We start from the raw sequence: 26,642 nt of genomic DNA on the forward strand, positions 1-26,642 counted from the left end.
TGAAGAGGTTCAACAAACAAATGGGATACATGCAAAAATATTTATTTAAAAAAAATATATATATATAAGCACATTTTCAAAAATCACAGACAAGAAAAAGGTCTTGGAAGCTGCAAGATAAAAGTAATGTGTCATTTACAAACACAGTGTAAAGATATAACCAGTAAATTATCAACAAAAATTTTACAGGCCAGAAAGAAACCATGTGACACAGTTAACGTTCTGGTGGGGCTGGGGTGGGGGAAGGCTATCAAGGGAGAATAATAACCATCAACAAAGCTGTCCTGCCAAAAGACCAGCCTGGCCAACACAGCGAAACCCTATCTTTACTAAAACAGAAAACTTAGCGGGGCGTGCCTGTAGTTCCACCTACCCCATAGGCTAAGACAGGAGAATCGCTTGAACCCAGAAGGCAAATGCAGTAAGCTGAGATTGCAACGCTGCACTCCAGCCTGACAACAGAGTGAGACGCAGGGGGTTGGGGGTGGGGGATGTTTGAAATAACGGAATTCCAAAAAATATATTGGCACTGCATATGCTGTACATATAAAAGATGCTGAAAACACTTTCTTAAACTGAAAATCAAAAAATTCAAGAAAAAAAAACATAAAATTACATTATTTTCTGGGAAAGATATGCACATGCACAAAAACAGAATACCATAATAATGCAGAAATAACTGTAAATTATTATCTAATATTTGAAAAAATAAAGGCACAGAAATTGCAAAGATCTGATAATGAATATTCAATGTAAAAACATAATTAGAGGCCGGGCGCGGTGGCTCAAGCCTGTAATCCCAGCACTTTGGGAGGCCAAGGCGGGTGGATCACAAGGTCGAAAGATCGAGACCAACCTGGTCAACATGGTGAAACCCCGTCTCTACTAAAAATACAAAAAAAAAAAAAAAAAATTAGCTGGGCATGGTGGCGCGTGCCTATAATCCCAGCTACTCAGGAGGCTGAGGCAGGAGAATTGCCTGAACCCAGGAGGCAGAGGTTGCGGTGAGCCGAGATCGCGCCATTGCACTCCAGCCTGGGTAACAAGAGCGAAACTCCGTCTCAAAAAAAAAAAAAAAAAAAAAAAAAAAAACAAAATTAGAAACATCAGTGACAAATTTCAGGGCAGATGTTATGAGAAAAATTTTTTTATTCAACTTTAGTTTATTTTGTACCAAATTAAAAATGTTGTTTCTTACAGGTTTTATGTAACCCCCAAGGTACCAAAAAAAAAAAAAAATCTTTGTGTATACATACACAAAAGTGAATTCGAAGTAAGTAAAAGCATATCAATGTAAAATCTGAAGACACAAAAAAAGAGAGGAAATGAGAAACAAAGATGAAAGAATCAAATAATTAAAAACCTAACAGTACATATTTTGCTTTTATTACATATATATATATAGCTTTCAAATAAAGTACATTCAATAAATAAATTTATTAAAAATTTAAAGACCAGGCTATGCATGGTAGTTCAGACCTGTAATCCCAACACTTTGGAAGGCTGAGGCGGGCTGATCACAAGGTCAACAGATCAAGACTATCCTGACCAACATGGTGAAACTCCATCTCTACTAAAAATACAAAAATTAGCTGGACACGATGGTGCAGGCCTGCAGTCCCAGATACTCAGGAGGCTGAGGCAGGAGAATCGCTTCAACCAGGGAGGCGGAGGCTGCAGTAAACTGAGATCGAATCACTGCACTCCAACCCAGCAGCAGTGCAAGACTCCATCTCAAAAAAAAAAAAATAATAATTGAAAACCAAGGTCCAACTTTTTTTCTCTACAAAAGTCAGTTGAGATCTAGTGATAAAAAAAACTGAAAGGGGTAAGATGGAAGTAGACATTTCATGCAAGTATGGATCAAATGAGAGCAGAAAAAATTAAAATACCATACAAGGTTTATCTTAAGTCAAAAATATACTTCAAGTCAAATCTCCAAGGAGACAAAAAAAGACACTAAAACTTACGGATTTAGGCCAGGCACAGTGGCTCACATGTGTAATCCCAACACTTCGGGAGGCTGAGGCAGGCAGATCACTTGAGGTCAGGAGTTTGAGACTGGTCTGGCCAACATGGTGACACCCTGTCTCTACTAAAATCAGAAAAATTAGCCAGGCATGCTGGTAGGTACCTATAATCCTAGCTTTCTGGAAGGCTGAGGAAGGAGAATTGTTTGAACCCAAAAGGCAGAGGTTACAGTGAGTGGAGATCACACCACTGCACTTCAGCCTGGGCAACACAGTGAAACTCTGTATGTATTTAAAAAAAAAAAAAAAAGAGGCCGGGCGTGGTGGCTCACACCTGTAATCCCAGCACTTTGGAAGGCCGAGGCGGGTGGATCACGAGGTCAAAAGATCGAGACCATCCTGGTCAACATGGTGAAACCCCGTCTCTACTAAAAATACAAAAATTAGCTGGGCATGGTGGCGCAGGCCTGTAGTCCCAGCTACTAGGGAGGCTGAGGCGGGAGAATTGCTTGAACCCAGGAGGTGGAGGTTGCAGTGAGCCGAGATCGTGCCATTGCCCTCCAGCCTGGGTAACAAGAGCGAAACCCCGTCTCAAAAAAAAAAAAAAAAAAAAAAAAAGTATAGATTTATTCACTGGAAACCTATGACAAATTTGTATACACATGTATACAAATATATCACATTAGGGCTTTAAACATATAAAGCAAATACTGACAGAATAAGATAAAGAAATAGCAACATAATTGTAGTAGGATATTTCAATACTCCACTTTTTGTAATAAAAAATGAGAATATTAGTAAGGAAATAGAAGAATTACAGTTATTATAAGACAATTATTTGTAACAGAGGTATAGAAAACACTCCTTAACATCAGGATACACATGGTTTTCAATAGCTAATACAACATTTTCCTTCATTGAACACCTCTTAGGCCAAAGAGAAAGTCTTACCAAACTTTTAAAAACTGGTATTTTATAAATGACTTTCTATCATCAAAATGAAATGAGTATCCAATTAAATAAAATAAAAACTAAAAAATTCACAAAAACAACACACTCTTGTCTTGAGGATGCCCTTCTGAAAGGCTGGAAAAGGGAATACTGTAATGATGTTCACCCTTCTCAATGCAATCTACAGATTTAATGCAAAGTTTTTCAAATTTCTCAATGGATTTTTTTACAAAATAGAAACAACAATCCCGAGTATATAGAATCTCGAAAGACAATAAAGTAGCCCAAAATATTGAAAACAAAACCAAACAATGTTGAGGGCATTACAGTTTCTGATTTCAAAACAAATTACAAAGCTACAGAATTAAAGCAATTTGGTATGAGTATAAAAGTAAACAAGTAGGCCGGGTGTGGTGGCTCACACCTGTAATCCCAGCACTTTGGGAGGTTGAGGGGAGTAGATCATGAAGTCAGGAGTTTGAGTCCAGCCTGGCCAACATGGTGAAACCCCATTTCTACTAAAAATAAAAGTTAAAAAATAGCTGGGCATGGTGGCGTGTGCCTGTAGTCCCAGCAGCTCAGGAAGCTGAGGCAGAAGAATCACTTCAACCCAGGAGGCAGAGATTGCAGTGAGCTGAGATCATGCGATTGCACTCCAGACTGGCTGACAGAGCAGGACTTCATCTCAAAAACAAAAAAAAGAAAGTAGACTCATGTTGTAGTGAGCCAAGATTGTGCCACTGCACTCCAGCCTGGGTGACAGAGTGAGACTGCATCTCAAAATTAAAAAAAAAAAAAACTTGAATGCAATAGAATGCAGCACATAACTCTCACATATATGGTTATATGAAGTCATCTGGACACCAATAATTATTTTAGTATTGTTACTGAAAGCCAATAGGTAAAAGGAATGCAAATTTCTGTCACCAAATCGTTCAATAAATATAATTTGAAATATAAAAATACCAAAGTATTTACTCAGTTTGCAAAAACACAGGAAATATTCTAACTGTAAAGGTATATTTTGATGGTATTATGCAAAATAAAATGAGCCAGCCACAAACATGTTTGAAAAGTACCAGGAAATGGAAAATAAGTGCCAGTTGTTTAACGTATAGTATAAAATTTTTAGAAATCTTTAATAAAACAATGCAAATATACCTAACATGCCTGCAATGTACAGTGATTTTGAGTCATGGTCTTACTACTCTGTCACCGAAGCTGGAGTGCATGGTACAATTATGGCTCACTGCAGCCTCAAACTTCAAGGTTCAAGTAATCCTCCCTTCTCAATCTCCCAAGTAGATAGAATCACACTACTATGTCTGGCTAGTTTTTAAAATGTTTTATAGAAATGAAGTCTCCATATGTCTCCCAGGCTGTTCTCAAGGTTTTGGACTCAAGAAGTCTTCCAGCCTTGGCCTCCACAAATCCGGGAATTACAGGTGTAAACCACCACCATGACTGGCCATGAAAAGTACACTTAAATATATTTAAGATGGTAAATTTTACAGAGCTATTAATGTTTTCAAAAATTACCTCCAAGTCACAAAACTGTTTCTCTCACACAAAGAAAATATATATTTTTTATTAAGCACAAGGCGAAAATAACACTATTTTCATGACTACTTAGACAAGATAAAGCCACCATGAAAAACCAGCTAAGAAAACATAAATACAAGATTAACCATAACCAAAATTGGGGACATATTTATAAATAAAAACACGCACATATATAATCAGACTGTAATAGACATATGGCTAATTTATCTCTTAATGAAACCCCACACCAACTTACGTGTGTAAACAGAATTGCAAACCATCTAAAATTATAAAATCAAAAAACACAACAAACTTATGTTAAGAAACGTACACTGAAAAAACTCACTAATATGAAACTACAGAACAATTAATGTTTACTCATAAAATCTGGTATGCAACATCAATGTAGCATTAACAACGAATTTGTGTAGGTAACTGTAATAGTTTACTGTAACTGTGTACTCATTGAAGGTAGCTATTTTGAATCACTGGCATACACTGTAATGTAGTAAAGTTTCAGATAAAATGCAGTATAATCATAAACAGAAGACTCTAATGACAAACATGATAAATAAGCATTTTAATAAATGAGATAATTTTTAAGTTTTAAATATATACTATTCTCAAACTAAAACTATGTAATCCAACTTTATAAGCAAAGAATAGCCATATATTGCTAAATAAAGAAAAAATTATGTTATATTTTAGATACAGGCTGACAAAAGTGAGTAAAAATCCTATCATCTAGGCCAGGCACGGTGGCTCAAGCCTGTAATCCCAGCACTTTGGGAGGCTGAGGCAGGTGGATCACGAGGTCAAGAGATCGAGACCATTCTGGTCAACATGGTGAAACCCCGTCTCTACTAAAAATATAAAAAATTAGCTGGGCATGGTGGCGCGTGCCTGTAATCCCAGCTACTCAGGAGGCTGAGGCAGGAGAATTGCCTGAACCCAGGAGACGGAGGTTGCGGTGAGCCAAGATCGCGCCATTGCACTCCAGCCTGGGTAACAAAGTGACTGTCTCAAAAAAAAAAACAAAACCTATCATCTTTCTTCGCCTGCCTACTAATTATCTAATTCACTTCAGGCATAAAATGTAAGTTCTAGTACATTGTTCTAAATGTCTAAATCTAAAATTACAGACAAAATCAAAATAGAAAATAAAAAGTAAAAAGGTACAGTGACATCACTAAGATGGGAAAATAAAACGTGTCCTATTTGCCTATTTTCTGACAGCAAGAAAATTCATAAGCCATCCCCAACAAAAATGCCTTTACAAGAGAAACAGAAATCATGGCTCAAACCTGTAATGACAGCTACATGGTACATTACGTCAGAGAACTGCTTCAGGCCATAATTTCAAGACCAGCCTGGATTATGTAGCAAGACCCCATCTAAAAAATAAGTGCCCTTAAGAGAGCTTTGAGATCCAGGGAAGGAGCTGTAAAACTGCTAATGCCCAAGACTGAGGAACGCTGTTTTCATAAGACAGGCTTACTTTGAAATAAAGGATACATCAATAAAAAAATTGAAACAACAAAAATAAATTTAAAAACATTTCATGTCTATTGATTGAAAGAAAATTGTTAAAGTGCCATATTATCCATAGTGATCTCTAGATTCAATAAACTCCCTATCAGAATTCCATTTTTTTTTTTTAATAAAGATGGGGTTTCACCATGCTGGTCAGGCTGGTCTTGAACTCCCGACCTCAGGTGATCCACCCACCTTGGCCTCCAAAGTGCTTGCATTACAGGCGTGAGCCGCCACACCCGGCCTCCAGTAGTTTTTACAGTAATAGAAAATACAGTTCTAAAATTCACGTAGAACTACAAAAGACTTTGAATAGCCAAAGCAATCATTAAAAAAAGAACAAAGCGGAAGAGCACCATACTTTATAATTTCCAACTATAATTCAAGACTATAGAAGACAAAATGTACATGCAGAAAACTAAGTAATAAAAACAATGGAAAAGAAACCACTATTCCCACCTATTTTAGATGTAATGTAAAAAAGAACTTAAAAAACAGTTTAACATGCAGTTTCTCAATGTCACGCAGATATCAGCGTGTTCTGAAAAACAATAAAAAAGCAGTGAAATTTTGCAGCCTCTTACATGCCACGAAGAGGACTTTGGCTGGCACTGTAAACTCGAAGAAACGTCACTGAAGGGAAACTAAAATTTTCAGAGATTTTAAAAAGATAAGACAGAAGAGTTTCTATGTGAGAGCAAAATTTAAAAAAAAAAACAAACAGGCTTTCCAGAAACTACTTCCTTTGGAACACAAAGTTCCAACTCATTTCAAGGACTGGCTTTTTTCCTACTTTGGACAGCTCATCTGTGTCGTCTGTTCTACTCACTGGCACTCGCGCCTACCTGGGAGTCCGGCTACCATCTCATGTCTCCTCACATTCCAAGGCTCTTCTCCTTGCTCCAGACAGGTGATCAGGTCTGGCTTAAAGGCAGCAATACCTGTTTTATTTAAAATTACATAAATCTTGCTTATATTCTCCAATTACCAACTTAGCAGTGTGCTCAGTGAAAAGAATGCAAAAGAATACTCTAGTAAATTCTAAAATACTAATTTATAACAACAAATTTTAAATATTTGGGAAATATTTTAATTGTGTAAGTTCTTGATTTCACTACCTGGTACCACTAAATCAACAATCAGTAGTGGCAATTAGATTTTAAGATTTGGGCGACAGTATGCTATGCCACTGAATTTCTACAATTAACACTAATCTAGAGTGAAGGACACGGATCAGCTCAGGAATGTGGAAACTTCAGGTCAAAATTAAACATCCTAAAATTCTTTTTTATATAAATAAAGTTTAGGCTGCACGTGGTGGCTCACGCCTGTAATCCAAGCACTTTGGAGGACAAGGCGGGCGGATCACCTGAGGTTGGGAGTTTAAGACCAGCCTGACCAACGTGGTGAAACCCCGTCTTAAAAAAAAGGGGGGGGAGCGGGGGGAGGACCGGGCGCGGTGGCTCAAGCCTGTAATCCCATCACTTTGGGAGGCTGAGGCGGGGGGATCATGAGGTCAAGAGATCGAGATCATCCTGGTCAACATGGTGAAACCCCGTCTCTACTAAAAATACAAAAAATTAGCTGGGCATGGTGGCGCGTGCCTGTAATCCCAGCTACTCAGGAGGCTGAGGCAGGAGAATTGCCTGAACCCAGGAGGCGGAGGTTGCGGTGAGCCGAGATCGCGCCATTGCACTCCAGCCTGGGTAACAAGAGCGAAACTCCGTCTCAAAAAAAAAAAAAAAATGGGGGGGCCCACGGGGCTAGGGCGCCCTCGGCCGGCGCCGCGGCTTTGGTCTGAGTGTTCCGCTGCGGGAAGCGGCAGGGTGGACTTGGGCTCTGGTGTCCGGTAAAACCATGGCTGGCGCGCTGGTGCGGCAAGCGGCCGACTCTGTCCGAAGCAAGGATTTCCGGGACTACCTCATGAGTACGCACTTCTGGGGCCCAGTAGCCAACTGAGGTCTTCCCATTGCTGCCATCAATGACATGAAAAGGTCTCCAGAGATTATCAGCGGGCGGATGACATTTGCCCTCTGTCGCTATTCTTTGACATTCATGAGATCTGCCTACAAGGTACAGCCTCGGAACTGGCTTCTCTTTGCACGCCACGCAACAAATGCAGCAGCCCAGCTCATCCAGGGAGGGCGGCTTATCAAACATGAGATGCGTAAAAAGGCATCTGCATAACAATGGAAAATGAAGAGCAAGCTCTTGAAGGACACCACTGCCAGCTGCTGCTGAGTCACAGATTTCACTATGAATAGCCTCACTAAGGAAAATATGCTGAATGCTATTTTTATTAGCCATTCTATTTTTATAGAAATAGCTGAGAGTCTCTTAACCAACTCTCTGCTGCCTTACAAGTACTAAATATTTTACTTCTTTCCATAAAGAGTAGCTCAAAATATGCAATTTAATAATTTCTGATGATGGTTTTATCTGCAGTAACATGTATATTATCTATTAGAATTTACATAATGAAAAACTGAAGAGAACAAAATTTATAACTACTAGTACTTAAGTACTCCTACTTCTTGACATTGTCGTTAATGACCACAAGACAACCGACAGCTGGCCACATACCTAGAATCTTGTCCCCACTGTTTAAAAATGTTATCTGTGTATTTCCATGCAGTGTGTATATTGAGATGCTGTAACTTAATGGCAATAAAAGATTTAAATATTTGTTTAAAAAAAAAAGTTTTAAAAAATTGACAGATCTGAAAGCATAAACCAAAAACCATTCTACAATCAATCAATCAATCAATCAATCTTACAGGGTGTATTAAGAAATTGTGTATTGAAGTTATGCTCACCCAGAAAGACCAGGTTTCTGTAGTTCTCTAACATCACATTCCTATATAAATTCTGTTGTGCAGTGTCCAGGCATTGCCACTCCTCCAGGCAGAATTCTATGGCCACATCCCTAAATGTCAACACTCCCTGAAAAACACACAAACACACACACATACACATATATATTTACCAAGTGGTCAGGAGCAGAACTTCTAATTTGACTCAAGTTAAAATAAGAATAAAGAGAAGTGGTTCTTACTTACACACGTGACTGAAAATATCTAATAAATAACTTTCAACGCAGAAATATTCTCTAATGTATTCTCTAAGCCCGAGAAAAGAGAGTGGCCTAAGATCCACAGCATCACAATGTAGATGGTACTTTTCTAGATGATGAAGTACAAAACTGAAGGCATAAACACTAACATGTACATTTTTGAGTGCTACATTTACATCATACAGAATGAGCTGTGTAAATTTTTCAGAGGGAAAAGACATACTGAGTTATAAAGTACTGCTTAAATTTTAATGTGTACAATAAACTGGAGATCATGTTAATGTCGATTATTTTTTCAGAAAATCTGGAATAAAATCTGAGTTTCTGAATCTCTAACAAGCTCACCACTAATGCCAATGTTTTTGGCACAAAAAAACTATTTTGTCAAACATCCAGTAAGTGAAAGAGCCTGTGTGTTTTTCAGTTTTTGTGGCCTGTAAACAAAGATGAGCACTTTAATTTTCCAAAGACAGATAAATGCAAAGGAAATCTAAGAAAGGACAGCTGCCAGATTAGAAGTGATTATCCACATCAGCTGCATAAAGATACTTAATAATGAAGACAAAAATAATTAACTCTACAGAAAAAAAAACCTCTCAGAAAGCTCATTAACCAAGTGGGTTATTAACATAAACTGCATGAAGACAAATTTCTATGACATGCTGAGGCACACAGAAAGATGCAGCATCACAGCCTTCTCAAAAATAAATATAGTCTGAACTTAATCATAAAGAAACATTGGTTTGGCCAGGCATGGTGGCTCACGCCTGTAATCTGAGCACTTTGGGAGGCCGAGGCTGGCAAATCACGAGATCAAGAGATCAAGACCATCCTGGCCAATATGGTGAAACCCCATCTCCACTAAAAATACAGAACTCACAAGCATTCCCATAAAGCAACAATAAAGAATCCGAGTGCCAAATCCTACATGACCTTTACAATCACCACAAAAAGAATAAAATACCTAGAAATACAGTTAACAAGGAATGGGAAAGACTTCTTCAAGGAGAACTACAAACCACTACTCAAGGAATTAGAACAGCACATAATCAAATGGAAAAACATTCCATCATCATGGACAGTAAGAATCAACATCAGCCTAGGTGTGGAGGCTCAGACCTGTAATCCCAAGTACTTTGGGAGGCAGAGGCAGTTGGATCACCTAAGGTCAGGAGTTTAAGACCTGCTTGACCAACATAGAGAAATCCTGTCTCTACTAAAAAATTAAAAAATTAGCTGGGTGTGGCGGTGCATGCCTATAATACCAGCTACTCAGGAGGCTGAGGCAGGAGAATTGCTTGAATTGCTTGAACACAGGAGGTGAAGGTTTCAGTGAGCTGAGTTCATGTCATTGCACTCCAGCCTGGGCAACAAGAGAAAACACCATCTCAAAAAAAAAAAAAGAAAAAAAGAAAGACAGAATCAACATAATGAATAGTGGCCATACTGCCCAAAGTAATTTATGAATTCAATGCTATTCCTGTCAAACTACCGTTGGTATTCTTCACAAAATTAGGGGGAAAAAAGTACTTTAAATTTCATATGGAACCAAAAAAGAGCCTGTATAGCCATGACAATCCCAAGCAAAAGTAATAAAGATGAAAGCACCACACTACCTGACTTCAAACTATACTACAAGGCTACAGTAACCAAAACAACATGGTACTGGTACAAAAACTTACAGACCAATGAAACAGAAAAGCGACCTCAGAAATAACACCACACTTCTATAACCATCTGATATTAAACAAACCTGACAAAAACAAGCAATGGAAAAGGACTTTCTCTTCTATAAATACTGCTGAAAAAACTGACTAGCCATATGCAGTTAATTGAAACTAGACCTCTTCCTTAAATCTTCTACAAAAATTTACTCAAGATGAATTAAAGACTTAAATGTGGCCAGGCATGGTGGCTTCACGCCTGTAATCCCAGCACTCTGGGAGGCTGAGGTGGGCAGATCACGAGGTCAAGAGATCGAGACCATCCTGGCCAACAGGTAAAACATCATTTCTACTAAAAATACAAAAATTAGCCGGGTGTGGTGGCATGTGCCTGTGGTCCCAGCTACTCGAGAAGCTGAAGTGGAAGAATCACTTGAACCCAGGAGGCAGAGGCTGCAGTGAGCCGAGATTGAGCCACTGCACCCCAGCCTGGCAACAGAGCAAGACTCTGTCTCAAAAAAAACGAAACAAAAAAAAGACTTAAATCTAAAAGCTAGAAGAAAACCTAGGAAGCCAGGTGCTGAGGCTCACACCTGTAATCCCAGCACTTTGGGATGTCAAAATGGGTACATTACCTGAGGTCAGGAGTTTTGAGACCACCTTGACCAACAATGGAGAAACCCCATCCCTACTAAAAATACAAAAAATTAGCCAGGCGTGGTGGCACATGTCTGTAATTTCAACTACTTGGGAGGCTGAGGCAGGAGAATTACTTAAACTTTAAAGGAGGAGAAGGTTGCAGTGAGCCAAGATCACCTCATTGCATTTCAGCCTGGGCAAGAAAGACAGAAAAGAGGCCGGGTGCAGTGGCTCAAGCCTGTAATCCCAGCACTTTGGGAGGCCAAGACAGGTGGATCATGAGGTCAAGAGTTCGAGACCATCCTGGTCAACATGGTGAAACCCCGTCTTTACTAAAAATACAAAAGTTAGCTGGGCATGGTGGTGCACGCCCGTAGTCCCAGCTACTCAGGAGGCTGAGGCAGGAGAATTGCTTGAACCCAGGAGATGGAGGTTGCAGTGAGCCGAGATCATGTCATTGCACTTCAGCCTGGGTAACAAGAGTGAAATTCCATCTCAAAAAAAAAAAAGAAAGAAAGACTGAAAAGAAAGAAAGCAAAGAATAAAAGAAAAGAAAAAAAAAAAAAAATCTAGGAACTACCATTCAGGACATAGGCATGGGCAAAGATTTCATGACAAAAAACGCCAAAAGCAATTGCATCAAAAGCCAAAACTGACAAATAAGATCTAATTAAACTACAGAGCCTCTGCGCAGAAAAAGAAACTATCATCAGAGTGAACAGGCAACCTACAGGATGGGAGAAAAATTTTACAATCTACCCATCTGATAAAGGTCTAATATCCAGAATTTACAAGTTTGTTTTCAAACAATCTCATCAAAATTGGGCAAAAGATAAACACTTCTCAAAGACATTTGTACAGCCAACAAAAATATGAAAAGTAGCTCAACATCACTGATCATTAGACAAAACCAATCAAAACCACAATGAGATATCATCTCACACTAGTCAGAAAGGTGATTCTTAAAAAGTCAGAAACAATAGATGCTGGTGAGGCTGTGGAGAAATAGAAATGCTTTTACACTGTTGGTGAAAATGTATATTAGTTCAACCATCATGGAAGACAGTGTGGTGATTCCTCAAGGATTTAGAACCAGAAATAACATTTGACACAGCAATCCCATTACTGGGAATATACTCAAAGGAATCTAAGTCATTCTACTACAAAGACACATGCACATGTATGTAATAGTTTATTGCATCACTATTTACAAAGCAAAGATATGGAACCAATCCAAATGTCCATCAATAAAAGAATGTATAAGTAAAATGTGGTACATATACACCATGGCATAATATGCAGCCATAAAGAGAAATAAGATCATGTCCTTTGCAGGAACATGTATTAAGCTGGAAGTCATCATCCTTAGCAAACTAACACAGTGATAGAAAACCAAAAAAACACACATTCTCACTCATAAGTAAGAGTTGAACAATGAGAACACATGGACACAGGGAGGGGAACAACACACACCAAGGCCTGTTGTGAAGTGGCCTCCCACATAGAGGACAGGTCAATATGTGCAGCAAACCACCATGGTACACATTTACCTATGTAATAAACCTACACATTCTGCGTATGTATCCAGAAACTTAGAATAAGTATTCAGTATTTCATCATTGCCAGGTGTGGTGGCTCACGCCTGAAATCCCAGTACTTGGAAAGGCCAAGTCAGGTGGATCACCTGAGGTTGGGAGTTCAAGACCAGCCTGACCAACATGTGGAAACCCCATCTCTACTAAAAATACAACAGTTAGCTGGGCGTGGTGGCACATGCCTGTAATCCCAGCTACTTGGGAGGTTGAGGCAGGAGAATTGCTTGAACCTGAAAGGCACAGGTGTCAGTGAGCTGAGACTGTGCCTTGCACTCCAGCCTGGGCAACAAGAGCAAAACTCCATCTTAAAACAAAACAAAACAGAAATCATTATTAAGAAATCCTTTTTTTTTCTCTTTCTCCTTCTTCTCTAGGATTTCTTCTCAGATAAGATTCTCTGGAAAAATTACACCTGCATCTTGAGAATATGCCTTGAATGGTGCCAACACCACGTTTACCTGCTACCACCATACCCATAGGTAGAAGAACCAAGACAGAAAAACTCCACCTATTTTGTACTTTCTAACAGAAGAGATTCAGAAACAATAAGCTGCTCCACAGATTTTAAAATATACATATGAGTTTCTCCTTTTCTGTCCTCAGGCGCCCTCCCCTGCCAACAATTTCTGCTACAATAATGAAAATATAAGCCATATGCCCTGTCCCTAGGAAACCCAAAGAAAAGAGGCTCTAGAACCACCTTTTAGTGGACAGGTGAATCCTAACTCTCACAAATGCATCTTAAATCCCCTATTCTTGATTCTGGCCACAACTTAAGAGTTACATGAGGCAGTTAATTAACACAACATGAATGCGTCCACCCAGAACATTAATTGGAAAGTGTGGCAGGAAGGGCACCAGTAAAGATATTTCTGAAAATTAGCCATGTGATTCTAATTACAACCTAAACTTATAACCACTTAACTAGGCATTGCATCTCAAGCTTTAATGAGATTATAAATCACTTGGTAACGTTGGTCCCACTCTATGTAATCTGATTCTACAAGTTTGGAAAGGGTTCATGAATGGGTGTTTTACATAAGACACCTGCCAATGCTGATGATGCTCCCCCTGTTCTCATTAGCATTAGAGAAAGCAGGCACAACACAAAGTCTCTTGGCACTCTTGTCACAACACAGATACTTTTCACAAAAATAAAGACCACTAATCTCCATCTTAAAGTACCATATCTTTGCTGGCTTTCTAAAGTTTACAGAGAAAACACAAAGCAGCAATATCTGACTAAGTCTGAATTTATTTATTTATTTAGACGGAGTCTCACTCTGTTACACTAGCTGGAGTGCAGTAATGAGATCTGCACTTACTGCAACCTCTACCTCCCAGATTCAAGCAATTCTCCTTCTTGAGCTTCCCTAGTAGCTGGGATTACAGGTTTGCACCACAACACCTGGCTAATTATTATTATTAATTTTTTGTACTTTTAGTAGAGACAGGGTTTTACCATGTTGGTCAGGCTGGTCTCGAACACCTGACCTCAAATGATCAGATAGCCTCAGCCTCCCAAAGTGCTGGGATTACTGGTGTCAACCACTGCACCAGGCCTTAAGTCTGTATTTAGAAAACAACATGTACACAGATACTAATGCAATGTTTATTAACCAGGTCAAATGTGCTCAATAAGATTTTACAGAGCACTGTAATAACACATTGTGGGACTTAATTCTAATAACACCGTATATGTTGATACTAAGTGTTCAATAATTCCAAATATTTAGAAAATAATTTTTATTTATGCCCGTTTCTCTGTTATTGATTTTATTTAAAAAAAAATGTATAAAATAAAATCTAAATACAAACAGACATGAGTCAAACAGAAATGGAAGAGTTTGATGTCATTCACAAAACTTTGTATGGTGTTTATATTCACTTTTTATGACTTGTAAAGAAACTGCTAGATCTGCAGGACAGAAAACAAGTTGCTAAATAGAATGTCTCTGCAAGCACTAATTTTAAAGTTAAGAATTTTTTTTTTTTTTTGAGACGGAGTTCCACTCTTGCTACCCAGGCTGGAGTGCAATGGCGCCATCTCGGCTCACCACAACCTCTGCCTCCTGGGTTCAGGCAATTCTCCTGCCTCAGCCTCCTGAGTAGCTGGGATTACAGGCATGCGCTACCATGCCCAGCTAATTTTTTGTATTTTTGGTAGAGACGGGGTTTCACCATGTTGACCAGGATGGTCTCAATCTCTTGACCTCATGATCCCCCCACCTCAGCCTCCCAAAGTGCTGGGATTACAGGCCTGAACTACCGCGCCTGGCCTAAAGTTAACAATTTTAAAATGAGACCCTAAAATGCATACTTTATGTTTCTCATTTATCTACTTTTCGGTTTCAGAAAACTCTGAGCACCAGCTCTAAAAGTAGAACAAGATTCATCACTCAAAACTCTGATCTCTTCTATTCAGTTCTGTGATGTGAGACTCCAAGGTAGGGCCAGACCTAAATAAAGCCTCCAAAAAGGGTGAATCTGAATAGGGCTGGGTCAGGGAGTGGACCCTATGTAGAATCTGGTTCTCTATACTACTGGGTGTATTTCCAGTTCTGTTTTTCTTAAACTTACCTAAAAGAACTTAAATTTCAGAGTTTGTGTAATTTTAATCTTTTTGAGCCACTGCCCTGTCAATTTCATATCATATACTAATAAGCAATTGAAACAAATCACTTTCCATTTTCTAGGATAATTTTTTTAGGAGATAAATATGTATTGTTAACAAGGTACAAATATACAAATAATAGGCTGGGTGTGGTGGCTCATGCCTGTAACCCTAGTACTTAGGGAGGCCAAAGCAGGCATTCCACACCAGCCAGGCCAACATGAAGAAACTCAGTCTCTACTAAAAATACAAAAATTAGCTGGGTGTGGTGGCCCAGACCTATAATCCCTGCTACTGTGGAGGCTGAGGCAGGAGAATCACTTGAACCCAGAAGGCAGAGGTTGCAGTGAGCTCAGATCAAGCCACTGCACCCCTACCTGGGCAACAGGGTGAGACTCCATCCCCACCCACCCGGAAAAAGTAAATACAAATAATAATAACAATTATGCTGCTCATAAATCTCCCTTCTGATGAAAACATCAGAAGTCAGAACAATATAAAGAAAGTGAGGGCCAGGTGTTGTGGCTTACGCCTGTAATCTCAGCACTTTGGGAGGCCAAAGCAGGTGGATCACCTGAGTTTGGGAGTTTAAAACCAGCCTGACCATGGAGAAACCCCGTCTGTACTAAAATAAAAATACAAAATTAGCCAGGCCTGGTGTCTCATGCCTGTAATCACAGCTACTTGCGAGGCTGAGACAGGAGAATCATTTTAACTTGGGGAGCAGAGGTTGTGGTGAGCCCAGATTGCGCCAATGCATTCCAGCCTGGGCAACAAGAAAATCCTCTGTCTCAAAGAATATAAAAGTAAAAAGAAAGTGGTCCCAATAAAGCCCAAGATTTTGCACACATCTATTTATGGTACTCACCATATAATGCATAATTCAACCTTTAATCCAGATGATAATATAGACCAAAAGTTTCTTGATTGTAGGGATTATGTCTGCTTTATCCGTTTTTCTATTGACTATATGATAGGAAAGCCAATTGACTTATGTGTTTCAGTTCCAGTGTTTCAGTTCCATACCTCCTTCTTGTTTTTCACTCAAGTACAAGGAAAGTGGAGAAACTCTCGTTTGGGCACCAATCAAAAACATTTCTTCTATAAGGTGAAGAACAAACACAGAATAAGTCATTTCTCTTAGACTGAGACAGAAGTAGAATTAACCACTCTTGTCAACCTAATAAAATTCTGCTCTGGACATTCTCAAATAACTCAAAGATGCCTAGGTGATTGTGATAGGGTTCCCAGTGACCCTGTGCTGGTGGACATGTCAGGCAGGACAGAGGCTAATTCTTTTCTGTTTATTATTATTTTTTATTGAAATGGAGTCTCGCAGCCAGGCACGGTGCCTTATGCCTATAATCCCAGCACTTTGGGAGGCCGAGATGGGTGGATCATGAGGTCAGGAGTTCACGACCAGCCTGGCCAAGATGATGAAACCCCATCTCTATTAAAAAAATAAAATTAAAATGCAAAATAAAAGAGGTGGAGTCTTGCTCTGTTGCCAAGGCTAGAGTGCAGTGATGTAATATTGGCTCACTGCAACATCCGCCTCCCAAGTTCAAGCAATTTTCCTGCCTTAGCCTCCCAAGTAACTGGGACTACAGGTGCATGCCACCACACTGGGCTATTTGTATTTTTAGTAGAGATGTGGTTTCACCATGTTGGCCAGGCTGGGCTCAAACTACTGACCTTAGGTGATCCACCCGCCTTGACCTCCCAATGTGCTGGGATTACAGGCATGAGCCACCATGCCCAGACAATTCAGGCTGATTCTTAAAAAAAAAAAAAAAAAATGGACCTGCCCTAGTGAAGCTCGAGAACCTGAATTACCTGTCAAGATGAGCTAGCTCTTGGGGAAGAGAAAAAAACAAGAATACTGTACTCCAGTGTCATATTTTTATGCAAAGGTATAGTTGTGCTTATGGCTCTGGATAGTTCAGTCTTGATCTTTCACTCCTAAGATACTTGTTTACACTTAAAGATTCTGCCATCAGATTCTATTTACTCTTCGAGCCTCTCACAGAACTGCAGCAGATCACTGAACAAGACCTGAAAAGCTCAAAAGAGCCACACTCTGAAAGATCTCTGTGTTGACAGCCTGCAATGCAGAAAATGCCTCCTCTTTGTTTTCTGCACATGTTCTATCCAAAGTCTACATTGTCTTGTAAATACAAGGCAGAGGACAAAACTTATATGAAGATTCTAGGTGGGATTAACCTCGCTCTACAGTTATGAGTGTTACAGCAAGTAAAGTACAGTTCAAAGAGAGATTTCCTCACATCATGTCCCTGACAGAGCAAGACTATATTTAAAAAAAAAAAAAAAAAAAAAAAAAAAAAACAGTGGATTTGTAAAACCAAAAAGAAACAACAGAGTGAACTGATAAAAAGTTATTTCTCGGACAGGCACAGTGGCTCACACCTGTAATTCCAGCACTTTGGGAGAGCAAGAGGGGGTGAATCACCTGAGGTCAGGAGTTCGAGACCAGCCTGGCCAAAATGGTGAAACCCTGTCTCCACTAAAAATACAAAAATTAGCCAGGTGTAACAGTAGGTGCCTGTAATACCAGCTACGTGGGAGGCTGAGGCAGGAGAGCCACTTGAACCTGGGAGGCTAAGGTTATATTCAGCCAAGATCGTTATTGCACTCCAGCCTGGAAAACAAAAGCAAGACTATCTCTCGTAAAAAGCAGAAAAATAAAAGAGGCCAGGAGTTCAAGACCAGCAAGGCCAAGATAGTGAAACCCTGTCTCTAATAAAAATACAAAAATGTTAGCTAGACTACACACTGGGGTCCATTGAAGGGGAAATAGGGGAGGGATGACGGGGTGGGGAGGTGAGAAGAGACAGCATGGGGAGAAATGACAGATATAGGTGAGGGGAAGGAAGGCAGCAAATCACACTGCCATGTGTGTACCTATGCAACAATCTTGCATGTTCTTCACATGTACCCCAAAACCTAAAATGCAATAAAAACAAATGTTAGCTGGGCATGGTGGCAGGTACCTGGAATCTCTGCTACTCAGGAGACTGAGGCAGGACAACTGCTTGAACCTGGTAGGTGGAGGCTGCTGTGAGCCGAGATGGTGCCACTGCACTCCAGCCTGTGTGACAGAGTGAGACTCTATTAAAATAAAAAAAGTTGTTTCTCAGGCAGTCTTTTTTTTTTTTTTTTGGTCATTGGTTATCAGTAGCTTTTTATAAAAGAGAGATATGGAAACTATTTACATGATAAAAGATTTCAGAACTTCAGTAGAATGGGCTGCTTCACGTTGATGCCATTTCAATAGTGATTTATTTCAGTCTACGTACTTTCCAAGAATGTCACCGTCTCTAAATAGAAAATAATCCTTGTCACCTAGAACTATTTCGGTGCCTCCACATTCTGGGAGAAGAACTTTATCTCCAACTTTCACACTAACTGGTTGAATATCTCCACCCTTTCCTTTAGAACCTGATCCAACAGTGACTACTGTTGCTTGCAATACTTTTCGTTGAGATTTTTCTGGAAGCATAATGCCTCCTTTGGTTACAGTTTCAGCAGCATTCCTTTCAAGCAATACGCTGTCAAAAAGTGGAAGAAATAGGAGTCTTCTTTATTGAAAGAAATAACTTTGATTATGGATTGGCTATACATCACTAAGGGTTAGGGCAGGCGTCCCCAAACTACAGCCCGTGGGCCACATGCAGCCCCGGGGCCATTTATCCAGCCCCCCGCCACACTTCAGGAAGGGGCACCTCTTTCATTGGTGGTCAGTGAGAGGAGGACAGTATGTGGCGGCCCTCCAACAGTCTGAGGGACAGTGAACTGGCCCCCTGTGTAAAAAGTTTGGGGACGCCTGGGTTAGGGTATACAATATAGTGTCGTCTGTGGCATTATTAGTTTAATTTATACATACTTGTGGCAATCGTGAACAGTTTCAAGAGATAGGTAGTTGAAAGGTGGAGAAAGACATAACTGTGCTCTCATTTTAATGTCTCTCTGAGTTTGATAACTAAAAGGACTTTCATTCCTCAGATAAGATCTCAAGAACTAGATTTATAATTGGAGGCTGCAGATTTAGGTCCAAAATGGGTGGAGTAGCAGCACATGCTACCTGCACATTTGAGCATTTTAGCAAGAGGAGAAAAAGGAAAGTGGAGATTCTCATGTCTGCATGTCTACTAAATGCACTCATGTTACTCTAATTGCGTTTCTAGGACCCATGAGCTCTCAATCCGTTTTAGGTATTACAATGCAAGAGTCAGTGAAAGAGGTAAAATGATTGACTGCTCCCCTGCAAAGTGTGTAGTAATCTCATCTAGCCTCTCTAGAAGCGACTGTAGAGGACTATAGATACCAAACAGGCAGAGACATAATTCTGCCTGCATGTTCAGGAGATAACATGCACTTTACAGCATAAGTGTAAGTTGACGTAAAGCCTGGAAGGGAAAGGCCCCTCTAGAGTAAAGCTTGGTAGGAACCTTATGTGTTTATGTCATGTCTTCTAATTCTAGACAGTGTTTGGGAAATATAATTACAAGAAATATTTTCTCCAGCCCCAGGAAAACTCCACAATAATACGACTGTTAGAAAACAAAACTGAAAGGCTGGGTGCAGTGGTTCACACATGTAATCCCACCATTTAGGAGGCCCGGGTGGGCAAATCACCTCATTTTAGGTGTTTGAGAACAACCTGACCAACATAAAGAAACCTCATCTCTACTAAAAATATAAAATTAGCTGGGAGTGGTGACAAATGATTGTAATCCCAGCTACTCAGGAGGTTGAGGCAGGAGAATCACTTAAAAGCTGGAGGCAGAGATTGCAATGAGCCAAGATTGCGCCATTGCAGTTCAGCCTGGGCAAAAAAAATGAAACTGCCAGAAAACAAAAAACGGGGAGGGGTAGGAAAGGAGAGGGGAGGGGAGGTGGGGGAAGAAAAAGAGAAAGAGAAAACAAAACAAAACTATAAGCCAGGTGTGGTGGCTCACGCCTGTAATCCCAACACCTTGGGAGGCCGAGGCGGGCAGATCACGAGGTCAAAAGTTTAAGACCAGCCTGGCCATATGGTGAAAGTCTGTCTCTACTAAAAATACAAAAATTAGCTGGGCATGGTGGCACATTCCTGTAATCCCAGCTGCTCGGGAGGCTGCAGTAGGACAATGGCTTGAACTCAGGAGGCAGTGCTTGCAGTGAGCTCAGATAATGCCACTGCCCTCCAGCCTGGACGACAGAGGGAGACTGCATACCCCCCCTCAAAGAAAAAAAAACCACAGCATTTTAACTTAATAAAAGACACTAAAATTATGCTTACCTACAATTATCTGTATTGGATAAATTAAGCATGTCAGACTAATACCTACAGTAAGTTTGGTAGTAAATTTTCTTTGAATATTAGATATAAATATCTGTTAATAATTTTAATATACTACTCATAATGTATGTAGGATTTTGAAAAATTGTAACTAGTACAGATAAAACACTATATTACAAAAGTATGAGCAACAATATTAAAACAACTATTTATGGTATTTATTCAAAGTAAATATTGTTGCCAAATATTCATACTATTATAGAATATACTGTTTTAATTTATATAAATGCAGGTTGTCTAAAAAACACTACACATAACTATGCTAATTGTTTTAAAGTAATAAACAGAAAAAATGTAAAACTACAGACTTCATTGTTCAGTTTACACACTAAACTATTTTTGCTTTTGCATTGTAGGTACTGCAGCCTGCAAATAATTACCTGGATAATTACATTTCTGTCAAAGAAACTTACTCTGTATTTTTTAGTCTTTATCATCTGTACTGCTAACTTTGATCCCACCATTAAATAAACCTTTGCCAAAGCAAAAACAAAGCAATAAACCTTAGGTCTCAAATAAAGACAATCCTGAATCAAAAAGAATGACAAAAGGTTTATTTAGCTGTTAGTATAATTTACATGTATTTCAAAAAAGCAGAGAAAAAAATCTACATATAATCTAAATGCTTTAATACAAGAGATGAACAAAACATTCTCCCCTATTTTCACATATGTGAATAAAGTCTCTTATTTTTAATTTATATTTTCTCCTAAAATAACTAGGTCCGTAAACATATTCTTGAACTCTTGGACATCTGAATTATGAACTTCAAAGAATTTTTACGGTTTAAAAAAAAAAAGCAGAAGAGAGAAAGATGTTATAATAAATTGATGGGTGCATATAAATAAGTTTTTAGAGACATATGAAGAGAATGAGATACTGATACAATAATAGTGGGAAACTACAACACCCACAGGTACTAATAGACACATTACTGAGGCAGAAAATTAACAAAGATATCAAGACTTAAACTCAACACTTGACTAAATGGTCCTAATAGACTTTTACAGAACCCTCCATCTAAAAATAACATACTATACAATCTTCTCATCACCACGTGGCACATACTCTAAAATTGATCACAGTCAGAAGCAAAACAATCCTCAGCAAATTTAAGAATTCCAAGGCCGGGCGCAGTGGCTCAAGCCTGTAATCCCAGCACTTTGGGAGGCCGAGGCGGGTGGATCACGAGGTCAAGAGATCAAGACCATCCTGGTCAACATGGTGAAACCCCGTCTCTACTAAAAATACAAAAAATTAGCTGGGCGTGGTGGCGCGTGTCTGTAATCCCAGCTACTCAGGAGGCTGAGGAAGGAGAATTGCCTGAATCCAGGAGGCGGAGGTTGCGGTGAGCCGAGATCACGCCATTGCACTCCAGCCTGGGTAACAAGAGCGAAACTCCGTCTCAAAAAAAAAAAAAAAAGAAACTTAAGCTTACAGAGAAAAAACAGATCTCAATAGGACAGATCCAAGATGGCCAATTAGGAACAGCTCAGGATTGCAGCTCTGAAAGCACAGAGGGTGAGTGGACCCAGGATTTCCAGACGGATTTCTATTGCCCACAGACCAGGAGATTCCCAGGCGGAGGAGCCCCAAGGGTCACCAGCGTGGCTGTTTTGGCTGGTGCCCTGGCACGGCAATTCTCTGTACAAAATACACAGGTCTGAGAGACATTTTAGCTGGCAATTGGAGTTCCTGGGAGACAGTCACCCACTCAACTGATAGAAAACAAGACTGAAACACGGAGCCAGGCCAGGAGATTACTGGGCAAAAAAGCCACATGTATCTCCACCCGGCTGTTTCAGCCAGGACAGTGAGTTGCCACACAGGAAATCACACAGATCCCGGTGCCTTTTAAACAGGCAACTGGAACACCTCGGAGACAGAGTCACCCATTCAACTGAAAAAAAAAAGGGGAGGAGTCTGAGGCAGGGGGCCAGGTGATAGGGTTCGGCTGGTCCCATCCCCACAAAGAAACAGCAATCTGAAATGCTCTGGATTGAGAGTTTCACAGCAAGCACAGCTAAACCCGGGACAGTGCAGCTCTGTTGGGGGGGGGCATCCACCATTACCCAGGCAGTCCACGACTATGAAGGTAGTCCACCATTGCTGAGGCAGCACACCATTGCCGAGGAAGCCCACTATTACAGAGAGTCCACCATTACAGAGGTGGGCCGCCATTATCAAGGCAGTTCTAACTATACCCGTATAAACAGGACAGCAGGGAAGTTCACACAGCAATTGAGTGGAGACCACAGCAGCTCAGCAAAACCTCTGCAAGCAGACTGTGACTAGGCTGCCTCCTCGCTGGGCAGAGCAGAGCAGCCCTGAAAAAAGGCAGCAGCACAACAGAAACTTATACATAAAGCCCTAACTCCCTGGGACAGAGCACCTGGGAAAAAAAGGCGGGGGGGGTTATAAGTTCTGCTGCAGCAGACTTAAACATACCTGCCCAGCAGCTCTGAATGAACAATGGAGCTCATAGGTCAGCACATAAACTCCTATAAAGGACAGACTGTCTCCTGAAGCAGCTCCCTGACCCACGTATATCCAAAGAGTCACCTCAGAAAGAGGAGCTTAAATATCTAGCAGGTATCCTTCCAGGACAAAGATAGCAGAAGAAGAAACTGGCAGCAATCCCTTACTATTCTGCAGCCACTACAGGTGATCCCCAGGCAAGCAGGGCCTGCAATGGACCTCAGCAGTCCTACAGAAGAGGGGCCTGTTAGAAGAAAAACTAAGAAACAGAAAGAAGGAACTTCCGAATCAACAAACGGTACATCCACTCAGAGACCCAATCTGAAAGCCAACAACTACAAAGATGACAGGTGGATAAAACCACAAAGATAGGAATAAGACAATGCAAAATGGGTGAAAACACCCAAAACCAGAACGCCTCTCCTCCCACAAGGAATCACATCTCTTGAACAGCAAGGGAACAAGGCTGGATGGAGAATGAGTCTGATGAATTGACAAAAACAGGCTTCAGAAGGTGGGAAATATGAAAATTCTCTGAGCTAAAAGAACATGTTCTAACCTAATGCAACGAAACTAATTACCTTGAAAAAAGATGTGATGAAATGCTAACGAAAATAAACAGCTTAGAGAGGAATACAAGAGAAGTGACTGAGCTGAAAAACACAAGAACTGCACAAAGCATACACAAGTTTCAACAGCTGAATTGTCCAAGCTGAGGAAAGGAGGTCAAAGATCAACTCAATGAAATAAAATGAGAAAGCAAGATTAGAGAAAAAAGGGTAAAAAGGAATGAACAAAGTCTCCAAGAAATATGGGACTATGTGAAAAGACCTAATCTACGTTTCATGAGTGTACATGAATGTGACAGACAGAATGAATCCAAGCTGGAAAACATGCTTCAGGATATTATCCAGGAAAACTTCCCCAACCTAGCAAGGCAGGCCAATATTCAAGTCCAGGAAATACAGAGAACACCACAAAGATATTCCTCAAGAAGAGCAACACCAAGGCACATAATCGTCAGATTCACCAGGGTTGAAATGAAAGAGAAAATGCTAAGGGCAGCCAGAAAGAAAGGTCGGGTTATTGACAAAGGGAAGCCCATCAGACTCATAGCAGATCTCTCAGAAGAAACCCTACAAGCCAGAAGAGAGTGGGGGCTAATATTCAACATCCTTCAAGAAAAGAACTTTCAATCCAGAATTTCACATCCGGCCAAACTAAGCTTCATAAGTGAAGGAGAAATAAAATCCTTTATGAACAAGCAATTACTCAGAGATTTCATCCTTACCAGGCCTGCTTTACAAGAGCTACTGAAAGAAGCACTAAACATAGAAAGAAATAACCAGTACCAGCCACTTCAAAAACATACCAAATCATAGAAAGCATCAACACAATGAAGAAACTGCATCAACTAATGAGCAAAACAACCAGCTACTATCAAAATGGCAGGATCAAACTCACACATAACAATATTAATCATAAATGTAAATGGGCTAAATGCCCCAATCAAAAGACACAGACTGGCAAATTGAATAAAAAGCCAAAACCCATCAGTGTGCTGTATCCAGGAAACCTATCTCACATGAAAGGATACACAAAGGTTCAAAATAAAGGGATAGAGGAAGATTTGCCAAGCAAAAAAAAAGCAGGAGTTGCAATTCTCATCTCTGAAAAAATAGACTTCAAACCAACAAAGATCAAAAGAGACAAAGAAGGACATTACATAATGGTAAAAGGATCAATGCAACAAGAGCTAATGATCCTAAATATATACGCACCCAATACAACAGCACCCAGATACATAAAGCAAGTTCTTAATGACTTACAAAGAGACTAGACTCCAACACAATAATAGTGGGAGAACCCCATTGTCAATATTAGACAGATCAATGAGACAGAAAATTAACAAGGATATCCAGGACTTGAATTCAGACCTGGAACCTAATAGACATTTACAGAACTCTCCACCCCAAATGCACAGAATATACATTCTTCTCAGCAACACATCACACGTACTCTAAAATTGACCACATAATTGGAAGTAAATCACTCCTCAGCAAATGCAAAAGAATAAAAATGACAACACAGTCTCTCAGACCACAGTGCAATCAAATTTCAACTCAGAATTCAGAAACTAACTCAGAACCACACAGCTTCATAGAAACTCAACAACTGGCTCTTGAATGTTGACTGGATAAGCAATGAAATGAAGGCAGAAAGGAAGATGTTCTTTGAAGCCAACAAGAATGAAGACACAACATACCAAGTCTCTGTGACACATTTAAAGCAGTGTCTAGAGGAAAACATACAGCAATAAATGCCCACATGAGAAGCAAGGAGCGATCTAAAATTGACACTCTATCATCAAAATTGAAAGAGCTAGAGGAGCAAGACCAAAAAACCTCAAAACCTAGCAGAAGACAAAATATAACTAAGATCAAAGCAGAATTAAAGGAGACAGAGAAACAAAAAAAATCCTTCAAAAAAATCAATATATCCAGAGGCTGGTTTTTTGAAAAGATCAACAAAATAGACCACTAGCCAGATGTAAAAAAAAAAAAAAAAGAAGAAGAAAACAGAGAATAATCAAACAGATGCAATAAAAATCAATAAAGGATATATCACCACAGATTCCAAAGAAATACAAGCCATCATCAAAGATTACTAAAAACAACTCTATGCACATAAACTAGTAAACCTGGAAGAAATGGATAAATTCCTGGATACTTGCATCCTCCCAAGTCTAAACCAGGAAGAAGTCGAAACCCTGAATAGATGACAATAAAGGGCAGAAGTTGAAGCAGCAATTAAAAGCCTACCACCCAAAAATGCCCAGGTCCAGATGGGTTCACAGCCGAATTCTACCAGACATACAAAGAGGAGCTGGTGCCATTCCTTCTGAAACTATTTCAAATAATCCAAAAAGAGGGAATCCTTCCCAAATCATTTTATGAGACAAACATCATCCTGATACCAAAACCCAGCAGAGACTCAACAAGAAAAGAAAACTTCAGGCCAATATCCATGATGAACATAGATACAAAAATCTTCAATAAAATACTGGCAAGCCGATTGCAACAGCATATCAAAAAGCTTATCAACCATGATCAAGTAGGGTTCATCCCAGGGATGCAAGGCTGGTTCAACATAAGCAAGTCTATAAACATAATTCACCACATAAACAGAACCAAAGACAAAAACCACATGATTATCTCAAT

General features: G+C 39.8%; 1 protein-coding gene and 1 pseudogene across 1 annotated transcript in view; one reads left to right on the forward strand and one right to left on the reverse strand.

Annotated features, from left to right (window-relative positions):
- Positions 1 to 26,642, reverse strand: part of LOC101045676 (uncharacterized) — a 41,338-nt gene that overhangs the window by 3,602 nt on the left and 11,094 nt on the right. Inside the window, 4 exon segments of the mRNA XM_074397011.1 lie at positions 6,842 to 6,937; positions 8,813 to 8,939; positions 16,450 to 16,682; positions 18,593 to 18,690. Of these exon segments, the coding sequence (XP_074253112.1) occupies positions 6,842 to 6,937; positions 8,813 to 8,939; positions 16,450 to 16,461 (235 nt within the window). The 5' untranslated portion in view covers positions 16,462 to 16,682; positions 18,593 to 18,690.
- Positions 7,790 to 10,491, forward strand: LOC104650406 (mitochondrial pyruvate carrier 1 pseudogene; annotated as a pseudogene).

This window comes from Saimiri boliviensis, chromosome 3 (assembly GCF_048565385.1).
Source record: "Saimiri boliviensis isolate mSaiBol1 chromosome 3, mSaiBol1.pri, whole genome shotgun sequence".
In the NCBI taxonomy this organism is placed as follows: domain Eukaryota; kingdom Metazoa; phylum Chordata; class Mammalia; order Primates; family Cebidae; genus Saimiri; species Saimiri boliviensis.